General features: G+C 38.1%; 1 protein-coding gene across 1 annotated transcript; it reads right to left on the bottom strand.

The window, feature by feature from the left end:
• Positions 1 to 3,497: 3,497 nt before the first annotated feature.
• Positions 3,498 to 26,293, bottom strand: DDX21 (DExD-box helicase 21). Its single transcript, XM_081267351.1, has 15 exons — positions 26,117 to 26,293; positions 24,141 to 24,590; positions 22,758 to 22,833; positions 21,848 to 22,026; positions 20,255 to 20,372; positions 18,705 to 18,890; positions 17,374 to 17,519; positions 16,468 to 16,617; positions 15,828 to 15,989; positions 14,637 to 14,756; positions 12,883 to 12,956; positions 10,055 to 10,214; positions 9,153 to 9,287; positions 6,873 to 6,917; positions 3,498 to 6,232 (listed from the first exon to the last, which is right to left on the bottom strand). The coding sequence occupies exons 1-15, from the start codon at positions 26,204 to 26,206 to the stop codon at positions 5,966 to 5,968; spliced, it is 2,358 nt and encodes a 785-aa protein (XP_081123477.1). The 5' UTR covers positions 26,207 to 26,293; the 3' UTR covers positions 3,498 to 5,965.
• Positions 26,294 to 26,831: the final 538 nt, after the last annotated feature.

The raw sequence follows: 26,831 nt of genomic DNA, 5'->3' as shown, positions 1-26,831 counted from the left end.
ACACACACAGCAACTGGTGATGCTGAGAGGCCCTGAGCCCAAGGTTTGCATCAGTTTTATACACTCTTTGGGGAAGGCAGGAACTTCACATACATCATAGCATCTCTTAGCAAATCATCACACACTGTGGGAAAATCAAATAACTCTAAAACATGATTAGCACATTCACTGGCGGGAACAAGTTGGGGAGGGGTGATTGGTTACTACAAGAGGGGGATTCATTTGAACTGATTGGTTTAAGCCCAAAGGGGTGTTCCTGCTGAACTACATGGTTTCCCAACACACCACCATAAACTACTGGGAGGGTCAGCTGGCATCCCAGGTATTTCCCTGTCTCATGCTGATTGGTGGCTGCTAGGGGGTTACTATGGGTCTCCACCTAGCCTGAGTCAGGGACACCTGGCTCAGCAAATCTCTCCTATTATTTGTAGATAAATAACTTAGCAGGGTGGGAATGTGCCTAGGAGTGCTCTGTGGGTCTTTTCAAGGACAAAGGTCATGTCCCTTCCTTGGACAGGCTTTGCTCTGAGATAGAGGCTGGTTTTTCACACTACCACATCTAGCTATTTTTTTTATATTTATTTTTTAGTTTTTTAGGTGGACATACTATCCTTATTTTATTTTTATGTGGTGCTGAGGATTGAACCCAGTGCCTCACGCATGCTAGGCAAGCACTCTACCACTGAGCCACAACCTCAGGCCACATCCAGCTATTTTTTGCAACATTTTTGTAGTCTAAAATTACTTCAAACTGAAAATAAAATGCATTATATAAAAATTATAAGCAATAATATGTTCTTGGAGAACTTTGATGCATTTTGTGAATTCTATGCCATTCCAAAGAAAATAAATATTTAAAAACTGATGTGAAAAAACTTGTAAATTATACAGCAAAGACAATATTTCAAAAACCAATTAAGGGACTGGGGTTGTGGCTCAGTGGTACAGTACTTGCTTGGCATGTGCAAGGCCCTGGGTTCAATGGGCACTACATAAAGATAGATAAAATGAAGGTATTGAATCCAACTACAACTAAAAATTTTTAAAAAAGTTCAAGCCAGGCATGGTGATGCACGCCTGTAATCCCAGTAGTTTGGGAGGCTGAGGCAGGAAGATCATGAGTTCAAAGCCAGCCTCAACAATAGCAAGGCACTAAGAAACTCAGTGAGACCCTATCTCTATAAATAAAATACAAAAAAGATCTGGGATGTAGCTCAGTGGCTGAGTACCCATGAGTTCAAACCCCAGTACCCTCCCACCGCACCTGCACACAAAAAAACAGTTCAGTTAGGAAGGCTGGGTTGTAGCTCAGTGGTAGAGTGCTTGCCTACCATACATAAGGCACTGGGTTTGTTCTGTCGCACCACATAAAAATAAATAAAGGTATTGTGTCCATCTATAACTAAAAATTTTTAAAATTGTATAATTAGTAGTAGTAATTTGGGAAGACAAATAAATAAAGCTATATCCTGTTGAGAGCCAGGAGCCTGATGGAGGGAGTGTGTTCCCAGAAAGTGCATGTAGAGTGCAGGTGAGAGTTCGGGAATAAAGAGTTGCTGTTTGAACCTACAAGGCTTTGTGGCGGCTAGGTTATTTTGTGCCCAGCCAGACTGCGGCAATATCCCTATTTGATCCTCATAAACTAGGATGAATTAAACACATAATCTGAACCCAGGTTCAGAAGCCAATGCCACAGAAAATCCAATGTCTGAGAGACAAGTGTTGAGAAGAAAGGCTTCATACAATGTCCAAAGAATGGAGAAGTAAGAACCCATACTCACAAATAAGCATCTCTACTCCAGGGGGAATATAAGGATAGGACCAACATGGGAGAAAGAAAGGGTAATATAGGGGAGGAAATATTTATGTCTTTTGGATATAGGCAGCGAAAGTTGCCACTTGTTTTCACTTCCTTTCATGGTTGATGTCATGGCAGCTGGTAGGTGTTTCTTAAGGATGCGGGGAGACACTATGGAAGTCTAGGTTAACATTGTATTATGGTTTTGGGGCTGGGGATGTGGCTCAAGCGGTAACACGCTCTTCTGGCATGGGTGCGGCCCGGATTCGCTCCTCAGCACCACATACAAAGATACCGTGTCTGCTGAAAACTAAAATGTAAATAAAATATTTTAAAAAAATAAAAAATAAAAATAAAACTCACAGTATTAAAAAAAAAAAATGTGTAGAATCTGATTCAAAGGTTAAGGCTACAATGCAGACAGACACAATATGAAGACAGAAATGCTAAGAATTTTCATTCCTTTCCTGTCACCCAAAACCAGATTATCTGCAAGCCCAAGTACTTTCAGCAAGAGACCCTGAAAAATACCCCAAACAACCATTATCACATCAAAGGTAATACCTACAGCAAAGCTAGTGAAAGAATAATAATGTATTACACAGCTTGCATGACCTCCAAAATTAGTGATTTTTACGTCAATTACGAGCAACTGAAACTTTATTTAGGCATTTCCTTGATAATAAAAACAATAAAAGACGGGTTATATTTGCATAAAAATATAAAATTCCATGTCAAAACACTTCAGTTGAAATACAAATGAATTTGGAAAATGTTACATGCTAATAACTAATAAAGAACTCCTATCAACAAAAGACAGCTCCCAATTTAAAAACTGACAAATGTATAATGAATAAAAATAACATAAATAGCCATTATGAGATGTTATTCCTCAATTAAAAAATGCAAATAAAAACAATGCAATTTTACTTGGTGCCTAGCAAACTGAAAAAGAAAATCTAATTGTGCAGTGGTGCAGGGAAACAGGTTCTCAGAGACATTGATTGAAATGTAAATTGGTACTAATTTGGAGAGCAGTTTACACCAAAAACTCAAGTACATTCACTTTCATTCTGCAATTCTTTTAGAAACAAATATACAGATATAAAGTAGGATATAACTGTAGAGTTGCCTAAGATAGTGAAAAATGAGGAAATACCGATGTGGTTAGCCAGTCTGAGTTAAATGTATAGTGGCTTATCTATTTGAGAAAACACGGTATCAAAAATATCACTGGAGTGGGGAATGGTGGCACACGCCTATAATCCCTGCTACTTGAGAGACTAAGGTAGGAGGAGCCCAAGTTTGAGGACAGCCTCAGCAATTCAGTGAGACCATCTCAAATCTTAAAAAAAAAAGGGGGGGGGGCAGGGAACTTGGGGGAATAGCTAAGTGGTAAAGTACTGAAGTTCAATTCTCTGTGCCAAAACAGTAAGAAACAGTCATTGTAGATCTGTGTTTACAGAAAGGTGTGCACAGAACATTAGGGGGACAGGGGAATAATTCCAGATGAGTCACAAAACTGGATGACTCTAATTTTATAAATGAATACACGGAATATTGCTCACCAAAATATCAGACATGGTGTGACTCTTGACTGTTTTATTCGTATATTTTTATGGTCAACTTTTATTGTTTTTATAATATGATTTTGGGCTATTTTCATTTTAGAAAACAAAAAGCCACCAAAACCATAAAGTACTAATATCTTTTTTTATTATGGCATAAAGTAACATGTTATATTAACTCATTTACAGTAAAAACATTTTATGTACAACTGCAGAGGAAGCACTGCAGAGCTCCAACACAAAAATGGGTTGTAATTTTTAAGTCCGTTGAATTATTTGACACATAACTCTGAAAATATTTTCTCTGTAGAAAATAGTAAAAATGGTAACATTTCCCAGGCTAGCCCAAAAAGTCCATTTAAACCAAATAACAGCTCAATTATACACTTATAAATATGGTGTGAATTCTGGAATCTGGAATCCAAAAGAAATGTTAGCTTCGTTTATTGAAAGAGCCATGTTTTTCTTAAAATTAAGTTGTATAAAGTGAAATTCCTATTACTCTTCCTTTTCACTCTTCATTATGCCTGATCATTTTTCTAATTTAGGCTAACCCATAATCCACATAAAAAAGGTTTAGCTATCCTTCCTAAAGGATAGCTACCAAATCTTTTTAGTACTTGGGATCAAACCCAAGGTCTCACACATGCTAAGCAAGTGCTCTACCACATCCAGCCCCTTTCAAAATTTCATTGAGACAAAATATCATCATTTGTCCAGGCTGGCCTCAAACTTGTGATCCTCCTGACTTAGCCTCCAGAACAGCTGGGATTACAGGTGTGTACCCCCATCATGCACAGTTACTATATTCTTCAAAACTGCCTGAGGAGGTACCCATTCCTATCCAAATTGTTAGATGTTTTAGTTTTTACTAAAGCATGTCCAAGTATCTAGACAAAACCAGTATCTAATAAATTATAACCCAAAGGCTCATGTGGACTGTCATCAAATACCTTCTCCTAATTCCCTGTGGCTTGATGGGAATCCATGAGGAATAATAACAAAGTGATAAAATTGACAAATGGATCAAAGAATAAAAGGCCAAGAGAATTCTCAAACAGCAAGTAATACCTGGTCCCAAACTTAAGGATAAAACTGAAGCTCAAACAGAAAAAGGATGTTTTCAATGATCAGGAGCTAAATTGGCTATCAGAGCCCCTTTTTGCTAGTTGATCAAGTGAGAGGCAATTAGAGGAAAAAAACAGATCAAAGACAATTTCTAGAAATTAAGGCAAGAGGACAATGCCACTCTGGAGCGCCTATGCTGTGTAGAATGTTTCCAACAAACACTGAAGTCCTCAGGTATAGTTATCTGACAGGAGCTACAGTAAGTATTCAGTTCCCACAGAGAAACAACTTAAATAACCATTCAGTTTGTCTTAAAGGAAGTCTCTAATCAATGAAAGCATTTCAAGAGAGAATCGGTTTTACAGAAACAGGTCCTACTCTGTGGCTTTAAAATCTAGGCTATTGAGAAACTACAGCAGACCATTCTCCCCCAAAACCCCAGCTTGCCCATTAGAAGTAAACCTCTTGAAATACACATCAATCATTAAAATAATGTTTTATCATGCATCTTCACTTGTACTCTTTGCTTTTCACTTATTAATGTTTCCTTCTTACATGTAAAGAATATTTTCAGTGAGTTTTTTTGCACATACTCTACACAAACCTATGTCCCCTATTCCCTTAATTCCTTCTTAATAATGTTGATCTTCCAATAGGAAGAAGTGGAGTACAATCATTCAAACACTATTTATCTAGCCTCCTTATTTACAAAGAAAGCTACAGAGCCATCTTATACATGTGGAATTCCTTAAAGACACAGGCTTTCTATCAAAATGTATTTCTCTCTCTATATATATATTATCTGTGAAGAACTTACTGAAGCATGACTCACCTTACAGTGAGAAGCTAAAAGCGTTTAAAAATGCACATGACCATGGGTAATCTATATTGAATGTTATTTCATCCTTCAAATCTAGACCATATACACAGGCATAAACTATCACAACCTAGCTAAGTTTGAAACTCATTTCAAAACATTGCTCAGTATAAATTCTCAGAAGGCAAATTATAGGACCACACAAGTAAGTACCTGACAGGAGGCTGAAGATACCAATTACAAAACAAAGCTTTTGACTTTTAAAGGCTAATGTGGTACTTCACAGATTGTTGTATTCCCGTAAATATTTACTTTAGGGAAGCATACTATTAAGAGGATACTATTAAGAGCACACTATGAAGCTACTATTAAGTAGCTTAGTGACAGGGCACATGCTTAGCATGTGGGAGGCCCTGGGTTCAATCCCCAGCACACAAACACAAGAAGATCAACTTACAAGTATAGACATACAGCTTGATTCTTATATCTACCGAGAATATATCAGAATAACAATGTAATCAATTCATTACTTTTCAAAAGGAAAAACCGATAAAAGCAATAAAGTTAGAAATGATAATGATCAGATGAAATAATTTAGATTAAGCCTGTCTTTCTTCTGGGGATATGGACTGGCCAAGTGGTCTGTGTGAAAAATACCACTCAGTTCCATGGTGCCATAGTCCTGATTCTGCCACACAAATCCTCTACTTCTAATCACTGACCAAATGCTTTACTAAAACTCCGCTTCTGGCCTTTGTTTTGGGATCTGTTGCTTTTGTTTCCACCTCCTGATCCTCCTCTGAAGTTTCTACTTCCTCCCCGCTGTCCCCTGAAGCCTCTCTTTCCATCCCGCTGTCCTCTGAAACCACGGCTGCCTTCTCGCTGACCCCTGAAGCTTCGATATCCTTCCCGTGGTCCTTCCAGCTCAGGTTGCTCTGTGGCCACAGTGAGCTGCCAGCGTCGTGAATCATGCCATTTCTCCTGTTGAGAGAAAGTTCTGTTTTCACCTTTGATTTTTATTCAAATGGTTTAAAAGGCATGAAAAAAACCACATTGTTGTCATTTCTCCAACAAACAACTAGGTTGATAACATAAGTGTTAAAAGGCCATTGTTCCAAATATTGACTCTCAGCCCAGATGCCACTAGAAAATAATTTTCACTTGGAACCTCCTCACTGCATCATTTTTTCATTTCACCTCTACTTGGTCTCTAGCTGTCAGGGGTAATAAAACAAATGCACATTTACAAATCCATCTCTCAAGTTAAAATGTGTATGAAAACACGTACAACGTGGGTGGGGAGGACCTGGACATCACTCACAACTCTAGAAAGGAAAAAAGGCAGGCTCAACAACAAATGTGAGAATAAAAAGGACAGCAGAAAAAAGTACCAAATGTAATTCTCAACTGTCTTTTGATAAGAGACCAGAGCTGTCGTGTCCGCCACCCTATCATTCTGTATTTTCACAATGAACACTTCCCAGCTTATGTATATTAACTTTAAAATGTCCAGGAGAAAGGGGGGAAGGTATAGTTCAGTGTTGGAGCACTTGCTGAGCATGTGTAAAGCCCTGGGTTCAACCTCCAGTACTGTAAAAACAAAAAGTCCGAGAGAAAATACCTGTATTTCTGTGACTGCTGCAGTAGGGACATCAAAACAAACACCCTAGAAATCAAAGAAAATATAAGTTAATATAATCAGTACACACTAAGTGATACCATAAATACAAGGTATTGCAAAGAAAATAATAATAAAACTCACCCAGTTTTATGTATTTATTTAGAAAAAGGGTGAGGCTGACCTTGAACTCATGATTCTCCTGCCTCAGCCTCCCAGGCATATACCAGCTTTCAGATATTAATTTTAAATGAACTTTAGTCTAAAGCCAATACACTACAGCTACCCAAAACACAAAAGCAGAAAGCCAAGGAACAGTTAAGAAGGACTCAAAACAATTTTGAACTTCTTGACTGTAGATATATTCTTGGCTATCACACTGTGCTTAATCCTTGAGTACCTCTCAACTACTTTAGAGTTAAGTTGGACCTTGTGGGATGGTACAGAAAGGCTACCAGCTACATTTTATAGCTGAAGAAACAAAATTGGAGAGTCTGATTGACTCGTGTAAAGCCCCACAACAATTTAAGTGGGGCAAGTATTTAAAATACGGTGTGTAGTGTGTAAAAACCATTACACTTTACTGCCTTCCATTAGAAAAGCACTGAGAGCTATTTAGAATGACCAAACTAAGAGCAAGAAACAAAACAAAACAAATAAACAACAACAACAAAAACTTCTGTTAATTTTCTAGTTTTTCATAATTCAGCCACCTGTGAAAGAGAATGAAAAAGTTAATGCTGTAGGATAAGATCTTTGATGGTAAGTGCCCTCCTCTCCAAGGGAAGTTACCTACAAGCCTGTCAAACTACCCTGTAACAGAGTCACTCCTCTCCCTATTGTCTTTTAACTACAGGATTTTATCAGAAGCACCCCTTTTGCCCAGTGCTAATACGAGTATCATGGGGTACTGATGGATTCTGTCAATCATGGGACTCTCCATTCACATACTTACTTAGTGTTTAGAGTTCAATATCATTCAATGGGGTACAGATGATCAGAAAGCATATTTTTACCACTGTGTAGATCACAGTGCTCTTGAGTATTTCAGTCAGAAAGCAAATGACAGCAAGGCAAAAATTACCTAAATAAATAATATGTCCTAAGAACTCTGAAGTACAGATAATGATGCCCCTAACTCTGCCTGGTAAGGACAGCAAAGCTTTACAGGGAAATTTAAGGGACACTGTGGAGAGTAAAATACTGGAAAAGTAGGGGCTCAGTCTTCACTCATGAATGAAGACAGCATGGTGTACTTGGCACAGCCAGTGTAAAGGGTGTTGGGGATGATGAGATGGAGCTGAAACTGGTAACCAGGGCAGGTTTACCTTAACCTTAAGACAGCTCACTGCCTGTTTGATCACACTGTTTACCTCAAGCAACTCCACATACCTTTGGGGTAAATATGATTTCTTTCACCAGCAGTGTACCTTTGGAAACCTGAGGCTCTTTAGGATTCCAGTTAAAACTATCTTCATAATAAATCTGTGCCTTTCACTCATTTTCCCACAAAGGAAAAAAAAAAAAAAGGAAAAAGTTTTCTAGGTTTGGCAGGCAAGAATTATTTATTTATTTGTTTGTTTATTTATTTATTTATTGCGCCAGGGATTGGCTAAGGGGCACTTAACCACTGAGCCACATCCCTATCCCTTATTATTTTTTATTTTGAGACAGAATTTCACTAAGTTGGTAAGGGCCTCACGAAGTTGCTGAGGCTATAGGTGTGCACCACTATACCCAGCAAAAATTCAAATTTTGAACCTGAATTCAAGAATATGAACTAAAGCTAGGCATGTTGGTGCATGCCTGTAATCCCAGCTTCTCAGGAGATTGAGATAGGAGGATTGCAAATTAGAAGCCAGCCTCAGTAATTTAGTGAGACATTGTCTCAAAAAAAGATTTAAAAAAGGAGGGGGGGGGGCAGGAGAGGGTAGGCTGGCTTAGCTCAGTGCTTGCATAGCATGTAAATTGAATCCCATCCCCACTACCACCAAAAAAGGAAATATGCTGAATTAGTTACTTAATTAAGCCATGTGAAGTTATCAGTGCAGTAATTTGATCTTTTTGGCTGGCATGGTGTACAGAATGGTTTGGGCTGGAAACATAGACATGGGTAGTTAGTTGCAGTAACTAAGAGCCTCCCAATTGCAGGGGTCAGTGCAGACACAGAGTGAAAAAATAAAGGCAGCCTCCCCACAGAACACCAAGAAGACATCATTCTGTTTTACTGCCCACATTCAGCTACTGAACCAAAGTTAAGTCTGAGAAAGGGCCCAGCCTTACCAGCTTTCCTTTCAGAAAGACCATTCCCTTCACTTTGGAATCAATATCCTCGCCCAGTTGCTCTTTTAGTTCTTTCCAAGCATAACTAATATTTGGCATTTCAATTGAGCACCTCAAGATCATGGTCACAAAACCCTTATGGAAGAAAGGGGAACAAAATTAAGTCTCATAAAACAAAATCTACATCATAAACACTTACCCTTATATTCTAAAGTATTTCTGAAAGTTCCCTCTAAAAAAAGCATACACTGCCCCCTGGAGAGACCAGAATCAGTCTCTTAATAAGATTGAATCATTAAATCATGTCAACATCTTTATTATGGTAACATAGTTTTCTAAAATATAACCACTGGGGGAAACTGGGCAGTGTATAGGGGACCACATATTATTTCTCACAACTACACGTGAATCTATATTTAATAAAAATTTTAAAACTTCAACTTATAAAAGAAAAATAAAAGCATAAAAACTTTCTAAAAAGTTTCTAGATATCCTGGCTAAATTATATTGTATTTATGTGTATATGTTTGGGCTCATAAGGAATTAAAAGAATTAAGATACTATTCATATACCACAAAATTCACATTTTAAGTATAAAATGCAGTGGGTTGTTTAGTAAATTCAAAGTTTGCAACCATCATCACTATTTACAATTCTAGAACATTTCATCACCCCCAAAAGAAACTCATGCCCATTAGTACTCTTTGCCATTTCTCCCTCCACCCAACCACTGACAAACATTATTTTTTTTTGTCTCTATGGACCTGAATGTACATTTTCAATTAGAAAAAGGTAAAATGCAGTTAATAGTTTCCTACTTTTACAAGACAGCAAAAACTGGCAAGTTTAAATGAACCCTTTCAAATCCTACTAAAACCCCAAATACAAGGTATCAGAAATACCGCTTCTGAATTGATCAAGGAGCGTTGATCTACTGAAGTGGCACCTGAAATATGTGCCAGAGCTGCTGCTAAAGCCTCCACGGCTCCCTTCTCCTCTATCAGCTTCTGGGCTGACTCCTTGAAGTGGTTAATGGCAGTAGGAGGGACAGAGTCTAAAAGCCTGTGATTTGATTGAGAGTACATTTGTTAGGAGAAAAGTTACAAGTAACAGCATAGTGTGATTGACAATATGCTGAAAGTATAAAGAATTTGAAAATGTGCATCAATATGATCTACTCATATATACAGATAAGAAAAATGTTTATACAATAAAATGCCATATTGCCATTAAAAACGATGATAAATAATGTGATACCTTTTCCCCCAATAAACATTATTCATTTCTTTCTTTTTTTGAAACTGAGGACTGAACCAAGGGGCATGTTACCACTGAGCTACATCCCCAGCTCTTTTTTATAAATTTTGAGATTTATAAAAATTTATAAATTTTCAGTTTCTGAGGCTTGCCTCAAAACTTTCAATCCTTCTTCCCCAACTTTCTGAGGTGCTGAGATTGTAGGTGTGTAGTGTAGCACCTGCCTGTACCCAAATCAGATTTAAATTGATGAAGCTAAAATAATTTTGAAAAATATTGAGTTAAAATCTTTTCATTTGCTGAACTTTCCCAAGCTATCATTAATAAGCTGATCTTTAGGGCTTTTTTTTTGGGGGGGGGGGGTACTGGGGATTGAACCCAGGGGTGCTTAATCACATCCCCAGACCTTTTTTAATAGTTTATTAGGGACGGGTCTCGCTGAGTTGCTAAGTACCTCACTAAGGTTGCTGAGACTGGCTTTGAACTCATTATCCTCTGCCTCAGCCTCCTGAGTTGCTGGGATCACAGGCATGCACCACTGCACCTGGCAAGCATGTCTTTTAGTCATGGATGGTTTCTATTTTTAAAATTACAATGGATAAATAATTCTTAAATTGTATATTTCAGGTCTAATCAAACTCACAAATACTTTGAAGACAACTGCATATATAGATTTCAACTATACAATTATTTCTCTGCCCATTCTTTCCTCCCCTCACCTCTGCCCCAAATAATCTCTTTTGGGTATGGTTCAGGTAGAATCTATCCCCTCTTATCAACTGTTCTTTAAAGCAAAATATGATGGTCAGTTCCACTACTCTCTTAATGTGAAATATCCTGTCACCATTAAGGTCTGCAGGAAATCATTTTATACGTTCATCCTCATTTATTTATCTAAATTAACTTCAGTTTATTGAATCCTGAAGCACTATTATACCATATTTGAATACCACCCAGCCACCAGTCTGATGCTGCAATAGTATAGCTACTCATCATTTTGTTGTGGGCTCTTCCTTTTCATGATGCTATGGATTCGAACCCAGGGCCTCTTGCATGCTAGGCAAGAGGCACACCACTGAGTACTCTGTGCCCAGCCTTTCAGCTTGTCATTTCGACTTTAGAGTCAAACTGCTTTCTGGGTTAAGTCATGAAGGACACACTGGATCTAGTCCCCCTACCTTTTTTTTTTTTTGTACCGGGGATTGAACCCAGGGGTGCCTGACCACTGAACAATATCCCCAAACCTTCTAAAAAAATACATTTTATTAGAGACAGGATCTTTCTGAATTGCTAAGTGCCCCACTAAGTTGCTGAGACTGGCTTTAAACTCACCATCCTCTGCCTCAGCCTCCCAAATCGCTGGGATTATGGGCCTGCATCACCAAGCCTGGTTCTCCCCTTTTTTTTCTTTCAGTTTTAGGTGGACACAATATCTTTATTTTATTTTTATGTGGTGCTGAGGATCGAACCCAGTGCCTCATGCATGCTAGGTGAGCACTCTACCACTGAGCCAAAACCCCAACCCCTTCCCTGCCTATTTTTAAGACAAGTATTTCACACATGTATAATAGCAACTGCAGAGAGTACTCCCAGATTGATTCTCAATCTCAGTAGTTTCTTAGCAACTACTGAAGTTAATTTAGATAATAAAATAAATGAGGATGAAGGCGTAAAATAGTTTCCTGCGAACCTTAATGATGACAGGATATTTTACATTAAGAGAGTAGTGGAACTGACTATCAGATTTTGCTTTGAAGAACAGTTAAATATCCTTCAGTTTGTAGAACAATCTCATATAAATACACTCTTTGTTTTCAATGCCAGTTACATCTCCACTGACAAACACTGTTAGTTTACCCAATCCTTACTATCTAGATATTTACTAGAACCTAAAGAAATAATCAGTTTTCAGGGCTGATGATTTAGCTCAGCAGTATAGCACTTGCCTAGCAAGTGTGAGGTCCTAGGTTCAATTCCTATCACCTCCACCAAAAAAAAGTTTTTATTCTACCAAATGGGATAGTAATTAATGAAGATCTAGAATATAACCTGTGATCAAATCTAATCAGTAACTGGACATAAAGCACCTACACCACATCTCAGTTATCATTCCTTAAATAAGGTTATGAAATTTGTTAAAATAATGGATAAAAGCTGGGCATGATGACACATGCCTACAATCACAGTGATGTGGGAGGCTGAGCCAAGAGTACTGCAAGTTCAAGGCCAGCCTGGGAAACTTGGTGAGACCCTGTCTTAAAAATAAGAGTTGTGGGGAATGTATGTCAGTGGGTACCCCTGGGTTTAATCCCCAGTACTCGGTGTGTATGTGTGTGTGTGTGTTAATATTCAGAACAACAGAAAATAAAAACAAATTTTAAAAGGCCAAATCCCAGAGGTACTACACAAAGGCATTCGTATTTAATACACACAACAAACACTACACAGTCCACAGTGAGGGTAGGGAACATACCTGATGGCATCTTTGCTGGAAGCTTTTATTATTTCTGTTGCAGAAGGAACACCTATTCGTTTAAATTTAATTCCCTGTAAGAAAACAATCCATAGTTTAACATACCATGGTCATCACTTGTTTCCATTATTAAGTAGCTCCATAATTTTTTATACCTACCAAATCAAAGTATTAAATAGAAAACAAAAAAAAAAAAAGTTACAAAGGGTGACTGGGGTTGTGGCTCTGTGGTAGAGAGCTTGCCTAGCATGTGTGAGGCACCAGGTTCAATTCTCAGCACCACATATAAATAAAATAAAATAAAGGTCTATTAACAACTGATATTAAAAAAAAAAAGTTACAAAGGCAGTACAAAGTTCTTGTATACCACCCACCAAATTCCTACCATTGCTAACATTTCATGTTACTATGACACATTTTTAAGAACTAAGAAACCAACATTGATAAAATTACTATTAACTGAATCCTAGACTTTATTCCATGCCTATCTTTCCTGGTTTTCCATGACCTTAACAGCTTTAAAGAGTTCTTTTATAGAATAGCCCTCAACTTGAGATTCCCTGGCTTAGGAAATGTTTGCTAGATTCTCCATTGTAAAACTCCAACTCCTAAAGTTGGACATGGAGGTGGCATGCCTATAATCTCAACTACTATGAGGCTGAAGTAAGAGAAATGACAAATTTGAGGCCAGCTTTACTAACTTAGTAAGACCCTGTCTCAAAATTTAAAAAAGGCTGGAGATGTAGCTCAGTGATAAGAGCACTTCCATGTTCAATTCCAAGTACACAGACAAAAAGTCTTCAACTTCCTCCATTATGGAACCCAGGGACACTTTACCACTGAGCTACAATCTAGTCCACCACAAGGTCTCACTACACTGTAGAGGTTGACCTCCAAACTGTGACCCTCCTGCTCCAGCCTACCAAGTCACTGGAATTACAGAAGAGTGCACTGGTGCCTGACACATACTCTATTCTTTGTAAGTCATTTACTACTCAGTCATGAAGTGTAGTCCACTCAAGGAGAAAAGAGGTTAAGCTTCATCTCCTGGAGGAGAAAGTTCTATATACATTATTAAAATTCTGCCTTCAATTAGAGTGAAGGAAAAGGTTGCGTTAGGCTCAAGATATAAGCAGGTGGACTGTCCACCCAGATGACCTTGCTAGCCAGGTTCCATAGCATGCCCTTCTGCCAGTTGTAAGTTTGCCTTGCCCACCCTCAAACATATAAATAAAATAAAATTCTATAAGGAAATTAGCCTCTCCTCTCCCTTTATCCTTCTGACAATAGCCACGTCAATTCTTTTGTTTTCAAGTAATTCCTATACCTGATCAAATATTTCTAACGTTCATAATCCAAAAAATGCTTTTCAAACATGAAAAGGAAACTCCTGCTTTTTTTTTTAAAGAGAGAGAGAGAAAGAATTTTTTAATATTTATTTTTTCAGTTTTTGGTGGACACGCGTCGTGTCTTTATTTTATTTTATATGGTGCTGAGGATTGAACCCAGCGCCCCGCGCATGCCAGGCGAGCGCGTTACCGCTTGAGCCACATCCCCAGCCAGAAACTCCTGCTTTCAAATACAAAATTATTTCAAAATGGGCTTTGTAGGACAACGTAAAACAACATATACTTAACAAGCTTTCAGTCAGGGTCATATGCTAGAAGAAAAATAATAATTTGAAATTAAAATTGAAGTAAAAAAGATTAACAATGTTATTATCTACTAGATGAAAGCTAGGAAAATAGCTTTACCGCTTTTTGCTCCACTTGTGCTAATTGATATTCTTCCTTGTGTTGATAGAAGCAGATGCAAACTCCTGTCCTTCCAGCTCTACCCGTCCGCCCAGAACGGTGAATGTAGGACTCTACATCCTATTGAAGTAAAACACACAAGTAACACAACAACAACAAAAAAACCAAACACCTGAGAATACTATGTCTCTACAACAAGGGCTAGCAAGTATGGTGTGCCTGGGACATAAGGGAGGAGTTCCCTTAGCACTTCAAACCAAACACCTGAGACAATTAAAAACCCTGTGTAAAACAGTGCTTTTTCCAAGAGGCATATGTGTATTTCCAGTTTTTAAGTACCACAACTAAAGTAAAATAGAATATTTAACTTAAAATATTTAATTTAATATATCCAAGTCTTATTTCAATATATTATCTATGTACAAATTAACAAGATATTTTATATCCTTTTTCATAAGCCTTCAAAATTTTAATAAAGTTTTTGAAAGTCCAGTGTGTATTTTACACTTACAACATATACAAATCCATACTAGTTGCATTTCAAATGTTTAACAGATGCATGACTAGTGGCTACCAATACTGCACAGCACAAGTCTACAGGTTCATGAAACAAGATTTATGTCACACTTAAGGGATTTCCTTTTTTAAGAAGTAGTGAATTCATAGTAATTGGGGTTTTGTTTTGTTTTTCCATCAGTTTAAACAACCTTTAATTAAGAGACATGTGACAATTTGAGGGAAAGTAATGGAGGTGAGTGGAACAGATTTTAGACTGACTTTTATTTACATAAGCACTATCCACAACACATAAACAAAAGGTTCTATAACTCACAAACCTCAGTAGTTCTAACACAGAGGTTGGTGTCTCCCTCCAGGCCTTTTCTCTTTAGTCCTCTTCAAGCTCATGCATTTATGTGTTCCACAACTACCCCATCTAAATCTTCTACCAATTTCAAGATCCTGTTCAAAACTGTACTACCTCCATGAAGTCTCTCAGAATTCCCCTGTCTAACCAGAAATTATCATTCCAACCTCTGCCCACTGACTGTTCTTCCACTCAGAAGTCAATTGTACAGAAAAGAGTTTCAAATAACAGGCTTTATTTTTCAACTCACCATAGCATCCTGGCACTGAAAAGATTAATTATTATAAGCACATGCAAGTAACAAAACCTATGTATAAAATACATACCTTTGGTGGAGAGCTTTGTACAACCAAATCAACCTCAGGGATATCTAACCCACGTGCAGCAACATTGGTGGCTACCAAAACTCCAAAATCACCATTTCTAAAACCCTTCAAGGTGATTTCCCTTTGCTTCTGTGGAATGTCTCCATGCAATGACTGGGCATCCTGCAGAAGAAATAAACTGGCTTAAGAAAACTAGCTCCACTAATACATCCTCAACTAGGTTTGTAAAAGCTAATATTTTAATAATACTCCTGCTGAAAATATAATAAAGGGGAAAACATATATATCTTCTTACATGGAGGAACCTTCAAATTATTTTCAAATCCTCTGTCATTAAATTGACTATACTTAAATATACACATCAGGGTTAGGAACACCAAACCAGAGACCACACCTATTTTTGTCAGAGTAGTTTTAGGTTTGAGTCATCCTATCCTCTCCGTTTGATGAGACTGATAAGATTAGATAAGCTCTAACATGGATGGATAGATAACCTGACCATTCTTGAGAAAAGTACCCTCTTACTTCTGACCTAAAATAAACTTGGAAGTCATTAGATAAATGAACAGACTAAGAGCAGATATGCCCAAAGTGAAGACTTGTTGATGACTCTAGCTTTGCAGGCATGAGAGGGACTAACCTGCTTTATAGAGGCATTCTGTGACAGCTCCTGGGCTTCTTTCTTGGTTTCACAGAAGATGATAGTACGCCCTTGGTGACCACTATATACTCGGATCACATCTCCAATAACTGCTGCCCTCTGAGTCCAGTGGCACTTGATAGCTAGATGCTATTTAAGAGAGGAAGAAAAAAAAATCTATTTAGTAGGACTTGCTGGAACCTCAAATGTCATGCTCAATACCAAGGTCTAATGTCTTGGTATTGGAACAAGGGCTTAAGCCTAACCAGGCAGATTACTGCCACCACTGCTAAGGGAAAAAAAAAAAAAAGTAACTAAACCATTAAAATTAAGAGCAACATGGTCTGTTCCCCTCTGCCTCTCCATTCTCTCCAGAGAGCACCTGGCTTCTGTTTTCTTTCTTAAGTGAAAATAAAGGGGAAAAAAAAGCAGTTATACAGATTCCTACAGGAAGCCATATAATTGAGAATTTTTTAATGTTTCCGTATGTTTTGTTTTTTCATCTGTTTTAAAATACAATCTGTAGTCAGTTACTGCACTACTATGTTCCTTGGGTGAAATGAATTCATCTAGGTACCGGACCCTAAGATGAAAATAGCTTTAGAATAAAACATCCGTATTCTCTGTTGCCCTCTAGTATTTAAATTCTAAGTGTAATTTCTTTGTTTACATAATTCAGACACTTTAGGGTCCAAATGATTCTGAAATTAGTCTACAAGATGATGAAATTTAGAGAATACAGAAAACCATATGCAACTCAAGTAGAAATATATCTTTACTTGACTTTTCACATAGATTTGACATTTACCTGGAAAGAAACTATATTTGGCAGTCCTAATATTATCAGAAAAGAAACAAATTACAGACAATTTTATACCAATTCCGGCAACTAAATGAATCATTTACCTCCACAGTTATTGCTGTTTTCTGAGTCTTTTTACCAATCAGGTCCACCTGTTCATATGTAGATTTCATGTATTTCTTAGCAACATTAAATACCCAATGAGGGCATGTTGCAGAAAAAAGCAATGTTTGGGGATTGTCTTCAGAATCTTTGGGGGGGAAAAAAAAGTCATTATGAAAAATCCAAACAAGCCTACACAGTATTTTACCTCTCCTAATACTTCCATGCTGTATCAACATTCATCAGAAATTATTTGAGGCTAGCCATGCAGTAAAAACACAATATAAAAAAAGATTTCCAACACACAAAGAAATGCTACTGGAATAATTTATGTAAAGGCTCTTTGAAACAATTAAAGCACTTTAAACGTATTCTGTTTTTCTGATCATTGGCCTTTAAGAATCATGAAACAAATTTTTCCAATATAGTGAAATTTATCAACTAAAAAATAGTAACCAACAGAATAATTATCTAAATAAGCTGTTCAAAAACTGCAAGAGATTCTATACACATTTATATACTCCTTGATAATTGCTTAATATTTTATCAATTTTGAATTCACATTTATTCGTTTCTTGAGATCACCTATTAATTTTTGTTTCCCTTAAGAGTATCACTGCATTCACACACATTTTGAATAGTGGTATAAAGCTGGCAGAATCTTCTTGAAGAGCAATTCGGCAATGTATATTGAAAAGCATGAACTATTTATAACTTTTAAGGCAATAATTCTACTTTTGGAAATCTATCCTAAAGAACTAATTCCAGATATTGAGGTCCGAGAAAATCTGTAGAAGTGATTCTAAGAAGAATTTTTTTTTCTTTTCCTTTTCCAGTAGAGGGAATGGAACACACTCTATACCACTGAGCTATATCCCCAGCCTTTTTATATTTTGACACAGGGTCTCACTAAATTGCTTAGGGGCTTGCTAAGTTGCTAAACCTGGCTTTGAACTTGCAATCTTCCTGCCTCAGGTTCCTGAGTAGCAGGAATTACAGGCATGTGTTTCCATGCAGGTGGCTGTTATGCTAAGTTTTAATACATAAGGTTAAGGTTACAATTGGCACTTGCACACATACACACAATAACATACAGAATACCTGGAATACACCAAAAGCAAAGTACACAGAATTGATAGAATATATAATTTTTCTTTTAACTTTCCCTCATTGCAATTATGTGATAAATCATGATTATTTATAAACTGCTCATTTTCCCGAATAAAATAAATCCCCTTGAAATTCCCTAAAATTTCATTTATCTCTTAGAAGATTACATCATCACCACACTTCCTCAGGTCCTTTTTATCAGTTCTTCAACTCTGGGGTTTACCTTTCTTGTATGCCACACATAAAATCTCTTCTACTTGATCAGCAAAACCCATATCCAACATCTGGTCAACTTCATCCAGGACAACATGTTTAAGTTTGGAGAGATCTAGCTTGCCATTCTGTAGGTGGTCTTTGATACGACCTGGCGTCCCAACCAGGATATCAATCCCATTCCGCATTTTTTCGACTATAAAGAACACCAAAGAAAAGATTGGCTGTATTTTTAAAGAAAATCCTTTTATCATTCTGGGGTACCATTTAAATGCATTTCCATTCAAAAATACTGATTAGATAGTACAAAGTAATATGCTACAAACACTGATTAGGCAGCTACAGAGACACTCAAGGTGCTTCTGATACAGCAGGGAAAAGCATGTAAGAAGTGACAGTCCGTTATATTAAGTTATACAATTGGAAAGTGCACCACTGGGGGATGTAGCACCAGGAAAGAATGACTTGCTCGGCTAGCAGAAAGTGTCAAGGTTACATAAAGGGGAGATAAGAATCTTAACTAAGAACTTTCTACAAGGTAAACAGGTATAGGGAGGACAAAACAGTAGAATTTCAAACATTCTTTTGGTGTACAGAAACATCTGGGGAAATTGAAGCATTTCTTATAACTGGGATGAGGTCCTCCCACCATAAGGGCAAAGAACTAGGCAAGCACTCTGCCCCAGATCCCACTCTCCTTCTCAACTTTCCAGTATAGTTTAGGGATCATACTAGGCACTTTACACATTTTATACAACTTAATTCTCATAATATCCCTGAAAGGTAGGTTTATTAACCTATTCTATAGATAGTAAAGCATTAAAAAATTAAGCAATTTGAGCATAAAGTCACAAAACTACTCACTGAGCAGAGTCTAGATTCAAATGACTTTCTGATGCCAAGGTTTACATTCATTCTACCAAAGTTGGAAAGAAATAATCAGAAGCTTTGTGTGCCAATACTGAGATTTTTTTAATGCCTTAAATCCCCTCATATATACTCTACATATTCAAGCTGCAAGGTCTTAACTGGGAAGTGATGAACTGCTAAAGCAGGGGCTATTAGGCCCTGGGGTCCCTAGAAAGTCAGTCCCCCTACAGGAAAGAAAACAAACAAGAAGGATGCAGAGACTGATAGAAAATAGAATGACCTCAAATTTTGACTTTCTAATTCCTAGGACCCTACTGATTCGGTCCTCTTGATTTCAACAAGTTACTTTTGGTTTTTATTTATTTATTTTTTGTGGTGCTGGGGATCAAACCCAGGGCCTTGGGCATGCAAGGCAAGCACACTACCAACTGAGCTATATCCCCAGCCCTCAACATTTTACCTTTGTAATCCTTATGTAAATATTGGTAGGTAATGCAAAAGTCCTAAGAACCATATATAGAATTTACCCATCATTACTCAGAAACATGTTTTTGACCATCTTTAAACAAAAATGGCAAAAGACAAACACCATAAATGACTAGACCAGGGAGAGAAGACAGATATGAATCCCATCATGGCATCAAAAATAATGGATGACACATTCCTTCTCCTGCTTTTGAATTTACTTACTTTGACCTCCATAGGGAGTTCCACCATAAAAACAGGCCACTGAAAGCTTTTTTGTGATGTTACTGAAGTCTCTGCTTACTTGACTTGCCAACTCCCTTGTAGGTGCAAGAACCAGAACCTGAAAGAAAAAGACCTCACTGATTTCAAAGTAATGTGTATTATTTGTTTATCACTTGGGAATCCAACTGAAAGGTCAACTTACTATTGAATTTTTGATATATTTTAAAAACATCTATTATGTGCTTTCCAATATATTATAAAAATTCTAACTACGGGGCTGGGTGTGGTGGCACACGCCTATAATCCCAACAGCTTGGGAGGGAAAGACAGGAGGATCGGGGCTGGGGCTATAGCTCAGTGGTAAAGTGCTTGTCTAGCATGTGGAGGCACTAGGTTTGATCCTCAGCACCACATAAAAATAAATAAAGATACTGTGTGTTCATCTACAAATAAATATTTAAAAAAATAATAATAACAATTAAAAAAAATTATAACTATGGTTCCAGACAAATATACTTCGAAGTTTGTGATCACCAGTCAGAAGAGAAATAGAAGCTGGGTGTGGTGGTGCACACCTGTAATCCCAGCAACTCAGGATGCTGAAGCAGGAGAATCGCAAGTTTCAGAGCCAGCCTCAGAAACTTAGCAAAGCCCTAAGCAACTTTGTGAGACTCTGTCTCAAAATAAAAAATAATAAGGGTTAGGGATATGACTCAGTGATTAAGTGCCCCTGGGTCAATCTCTTGTACCAAAAATAAAAAAAGAAGTGGATATCTTGTACCAAAAATAAATAAAAAAAGAAGTGGATACAGGAAGGAACTGTAGGAAGTTTCATAAAACAGCAATCCAGGAAAATAATGATATGAAGAAGAAGCTATACTGAGGATGATGATGACGATACCATTAGCTGATACTTTTGCTTTTCCTATGACTTATGCTCTACCAAGTACTTACGTTATTCTGATTTCATTCTCATAATAGCCTTTTGAGGTAGACACTAGAGTATAAATTTCTTAACTGAAACCAAAAGTGTAGTTAGAGACAGAATCTAGATTATTTAAACTCAAGCAGTCTGGCACAGAAGAACCTGTAGTGAAGTTCTTCTACTAAAAATACTTTATCCGTCTGATGTCAAAGACACTTAACCAAATGTGTGAACTCCAGGCACAATCTATAGTTTAAAAGGAGGATGATGATGGGCTGGGGTTGTGGCTCAATGACAGAGCGCTTGCCTCGCATATGTGAGGCACTGGGTTCGATCCTCAGCACCACATTAAAAAAAAAAACAAAATAAAGATACTGTGCCATGTATAACTAAAAATAAATAAATAAATAAGTAAAAGGGGTATAATGAACATTAATGTTACTGGTGATCACAATCATGGGACAGAGTATATATAAATCTTAAATATAAAGGGTTTATGAACAATAGTCTTAAAAAGAATCAGCCTGATTTACCTTCAGATAAAGATTAATAGTAAACACAATGGTTGGCTTTAAGGCGAATCCAATAAAAATAGTTGGATATGTAAACCATGCCCAGAGAGATTTGTCCTGCGCGGTCCTGGAGCCTGAGGTCCACTTAAGAGTTACCTGAGGGGGACGGCCTCTTTTCCTATCTTGCAGCTCACTCTGAAGTTTCTCAATCAGAGGGATGGCAAAGGAGAATGTCTTCCCAGTTCCTGTCCGCGCCTGTGCAATTAAGTCCTTCCCACTATAGACATGGTGAAACGTCTTTGCTTGTATAGGAAACAGGAAGGTCACTCCACGGGCTATGAACAAACAAATCACATTAGCCAACAGGGTGGGATTTAAACCCAGGGCCTTTTTCCCTCTAAATATGCAATCTGCTACTGAGCTATACTTCTAATGCTGACACTATAATTCTTAAAATACCAGGATAACCAAAGACTGAAACATAATCAATATTTCTAGTCCTACAGAATTAATGAATTTTACCTTTTGGGCAACAACTACAAAGTCAGGCTCAAATATATTCTGATAATGAAGAATCTGGAAAATATTTGCAAACTTTTAACACATCAAATTATAATAAATTTTTAATATATTAAGAGAGCAAGTCACTTGTCAGACAATCTTGTGAGCCTGAAAAAAATCGAACACTTTGCAATCCAGACTGTGCTGCAACTGATTCAGAAAACACTTTGTGGAGCATCTAAGACTACCCAGCAATTCATAGGCAGAATGTTAAGATAAATTCTGAATCAATCTGGTATTAACCTAGAGATACTTCAAAAATTGAACATGGCATTAATCAGCAGTATTAGCCATTATACTTCTGAGTAAAGGGTAAATTTTAACCATTTATTAGAGGCAGCCAAGACTATCACTACCATAGTCCTACTATGAATATACTGGTCTACTTCATTATCTGATTGCCTATATTGTCCAAAAATAAGATCACATCCTGGTTCATCCAACAAAAATGTAGTGCTTCTGAATAATATGTTCTGACATTATGTAATATTTCCGAGAATATTACCTTTGAGAAGCTTAATAGTCTCTTCAGATATGGGAAAATTAGAGAAAGCGCCTTCTTTTTGTTCCACAGGTATTTCCTGTCAAGGACCACAGAAAGAAATCATAACTCACATAAAAGTTAATACAGAAGTCTTCTGAGAAAGAAACAAAAGAATCTCTTCAAAAACAACTTTTTAGGGGCTGGGGATGTGGCTCAAGTGGTAGCGCGCTCGACTGGCATGCGTGCGGCCCGGGTTCGATCTCCAGCACCACATACCAAACAAAGATGTTGTGTCTGCCGAGAACTAAAAAATAAATGTTAAAATTCTCTCTCAAAAAAAAAAAAAACAACTTTTTAAGGGGATTGGGGTTGTGGCTCAGAGGTAGAGTGTTTGCCTAGCGTGTTTGAGGCCTTGGGTTCAATCCTCAGCACCACAAATAAATAGATATTAAATAAATTTATAAACATTTACAAGAGGTTATGTAGCCATTAAACATTAAACATTTAAAAATAATGAAAAATTCTTACATAAAGTAGAAAGAGCAGGATACAAGACTGCAAAAGGTACAATCCTAAATACATTGTACCATAAGGAAACATCAAAATTTAACAACAGGTTGCCTCTGTATCTGAAAAGTATTCAGTGTTAACTGAATGAATGAATGCTAAAATTCTAGGAAGCTCCCCTCCTCAGATAAATTTATCCATTTCCTAAATTTTTTCACCTTACAATTAGGGGAAAAACTGTCAATTGTGATCATAACCTATGGCAAACAGAAAACATGTTAGGATTTTTCTGTGATGCTGGGGATTAAATCCAGGGCCTTGGGCATGTTAGACAAACACTCTACTACTGAGCCACATGACCAGCCCACAATTTTTCTTTCACGACTAAGTTTCTGAAGGGTGAAAGAATTGAGTTCCAAAAGGACATTTAATCCTATTCAACTCAAAATTACTTAATGGCCTAAACAAAAAGATTTATTTAAGACATTTTTTGTGTGTGTGGTGCTGGGATTGAACCCATGGCATGTGAAGCAAGCCCTCTACCAACTGAGCTATATCCCAAAGGCAAGCACTCTACTAACTGAGCTATATCCCGGATCCTCAACACTGTAATTTTTAAGATGAAGTCTCACCCTGCAACTCAAGATACCTCCAAGGATTGCTGAGATAAAAAATTTCCTTTTACTATCAAAACAGCATGTGTAGGGCTGTGGTTGTAGCTCAATGGTAGAGTGCTTGCCTAGCATGTGTGAGGCACTGGGTTCAATCCCCAGCACCCCATAAAAATAAATAAATAAATATATGAAAAATATAATAACATTAAAAAATAGGAGATGTATGTGTAGCATTATCTATTTCCAAAACATTGAAAGATACGTTCTACCTATGCAACTTTACCTGCTCTATTTCACTGTTACTTTCTTCACTGGCAGCTTCATTGGAGTCAGGTTCAGAATGAGAGAATCCATTCTTTAGTTTGGGACTTTTCTCTCCAATGTCTCCATTTACTTCCTTCTCTTTCTTCATTTTCTTGGGTTTAGGAGCATCCACATCTTCTTCAGAAGGTTCCTCATTTTTTATTACTTTTTTGGTTTTAGGAGAGACAACTTCCTTTTCAAGAGGCTCCTTTTCCTTTTTCTTTTTTGCACTTTTGGTTTTAGGAGAAATAATGTCATCTTGAGTAGGCTCCTCTTGCTTTTTTGCCTTTTTGGATTTAGGAGAATTTGTATCAGCTTCAGAAGGCCCTGGTTTGTTTTTAACTTTTTTGGTTTTGGGGGTAAGAGTTTCTTCTTTTCCTTCTGCACATTCTTCAGTCTTATTAGACTTTGGCTGCTCTTTTCTATCTTTCTAAAAAATTAATAAAGAAAACACAAATACAAAACAAAACATCATTTATGACATTTATGACATCAATTCTGGATCACTTTAAGATCACAATTATGAAGAACATAATTTTGGGGCATTTCATCATTTGTTATTCCTATTGTCCTAAGGTAGAAATCAGTATGCTTTTTTAAAAAATATTTTTTAGTTACAGGTGAACACAATATCTTTATTTTTTTATACCTTTATTTTATTCATTTTATTTGTATGTGATGCTGAGGATCCAACCCAGTGCAGGGTAGGCTAGCGCTCTACCTCTGGGCCACAACCCCAGCCCCAGTATGCTTCTTAATACCACTTCTTACCTATATGAAGATAAATATATAAAAACAGTTTTATTAGCTTGAGAAGTCAAGAGTATCTCCTAGTAACTATGTAATTCCTATTGGCCAAATCATAAATCAGAATTTTCCTAAGTGATCTGAAGTAGATCTTGGTACTGGAGATGGAACCCTGGGGTACTTTACCATTGAGCCACATGCCCAGCCCTGCTTATGTCTCTCTTGATGAGGGAGCATCCATTCCACAGTTGAACACATTTACTGATGCAGAATGAGTAAATGAAAGCCACTACCTCCTCACAGTGGACAACAAATTTGCTGTTTTAAGAGCCACCTATCAGACCCAGAAACCGCAAAGAAAGTAAATTCCAAGGCGTGTACAACACAAATTCAGGAACAATCTTGTTTCCACTGACTTTCAGAACAGACTTGGTCACAAGTTAAATCACAACCTTCAGTCTTACTCTTCAGTCTTATTAAGCAACAGGCAAGAATCAGAAGACTACCAGGGCTATTTTAACTACAGCCACTGCCGGCCTATGTAAGAAATAGGGTGGTCACTTCGCACACTCTCTCTACATTTCCACAGACGATCTTGTCAATAAATACGAAGAGTTGGATTACCTCATCTTCTGAGCTGCTTACCGAGGAGCAAACTGTACCTCCCTTATTGTAGTAAAACAAGTAAGGAAAATGTCACTGCGTATGCCGTCCACGTGTGCTGCGCGGACGGATTTAAGATCTCCTTCATCTAAAGCTTCAGTCTCCAGACTTATTTATAATTCCCTTCGCGCACGCTCACACCTGGAGTTTAGTCTGAGCCCACAACGTGGGGCCTAAGGTGGACCTTCAACTTCGTGCATGGGGTGCGGAACTCCCAATTCCCCAGGACCCTGAGGGACAGTGAGCCTCTCTCCAGCTCAATCCGGCCTCTCTGCCAAAGCTCCCTGGGCTTGCCGCCGTGTAAAAGGTGAGAGAAGAGGTCGGAGCTACAGAGCAGACTCCGTCCGGAGGACAATGCGTCCACTGGTCAGAGAAAGGGCCACTGTTGGACTCCCGCCTGCCCAGCCCCAGGCCCGGCACCTGGATATGCCGGTCCTCGCCGCGCGCAACACGCTCTCAGCCCGGCATGTCTCCCGTACTGCCGGGCCCCGCTGCTCTCGTGGCCCGGCCCCTGGTCCTGCCTTGCCCCAGGCCCCTCGGTATCACCTTCACGTTTTGCTTTCGCCGGGTCTCCAACTTTTCCATGGCCATGTCTGATTCCAAACTGGCGTCACTACGGAGTTTTCCCGGCATCATTCAGCAGAAGTCGTCCAGGCCTGCCGGTCTCTTCAACCGCGTGCAAAGGAAGGGAAAGTACAGCCCCCTTGGGCCGGCCAGCTTCCGTCACTTCCTATAGCAAAGCGTTTCCGGCGGAAGCGCAGAGCATAAGGAAGTCTGGGGTCCACGTGGTGGATTCAAGTACCGGCTTCCTGGGACCTAGTGAGTTGATTGTTTGTGGTGCCTGGACTAATTAGAAAGACCTCGCAGAGGAATAGAACTGGAGGGAACCACAAAGGTTAGCTTTGTATTCTCATTCAAACACTGGCCCGATTCTCGCCAGCCCCACCTGGTAAATGCCCACTGCGAATTCCTTTGAGTGGCGCCTCTCGAGTGCTGTTAGATAGCTAATGTCTGCAAGGATCTTCACTTGTGTATTGGGGGAATCTGCTATTCATCTTGTGACGTCATTTTTGTCGCCTTTTAGGGATGACGGCCAAATTCCCTGAATAAGAACCATAATTAAGAAAGGCCTGAGCGAGGTTGCTCACGCCTGTAATCCCTGCAGCTCGGAAGGCTAAGGGAGAAGGACCGAGAGTTCAAAGCCACCCTCAGCAATTTAGAGAGGCCTTAAGACCCGTCACTAAATATTAAAAAGAGCTGG

This window comes from Spermophilus citellus (assembly GCF_964194105.1).
Source record: "Spermophilus citellus genome assembly, chromosome: 15".
Lineage (NCBI taxonomy): Eukaryota > Metazoa > Chordata > Mammalia > Rodentia > Sciuridae > Spermophilus > Spermophilus citellus.
Note: the sequence above shows the minus strand (reverse complement) of the source record. Positions and strands in the feature narration are given on the sequence as shown.

Bases quoted from the DNA above. Each gene is read 5' to 3' on its own strand.
- DDX21 (XM_081267351.1), bottom strand. From the start codon at position 26,206: ATGATGCCGGGAAAACTCCGTAGTGACGCCAGTTTGGAATCAGACATG. The intron at 24,591-26,116 runs GTGATACCGAGG...TTAATTTTTTAG, and splicing joins GGCGAAAGCAAAACGTGAAG to AAAGATAGAAAAGAGCAGCC. The intron at 14,757-15,827 runs GTATGTATTTTA...TTACTTCAATAG, and splicing joins TACAAAGCTCTCCACCAAAG to GATGTAGAGTCCTACATTCA.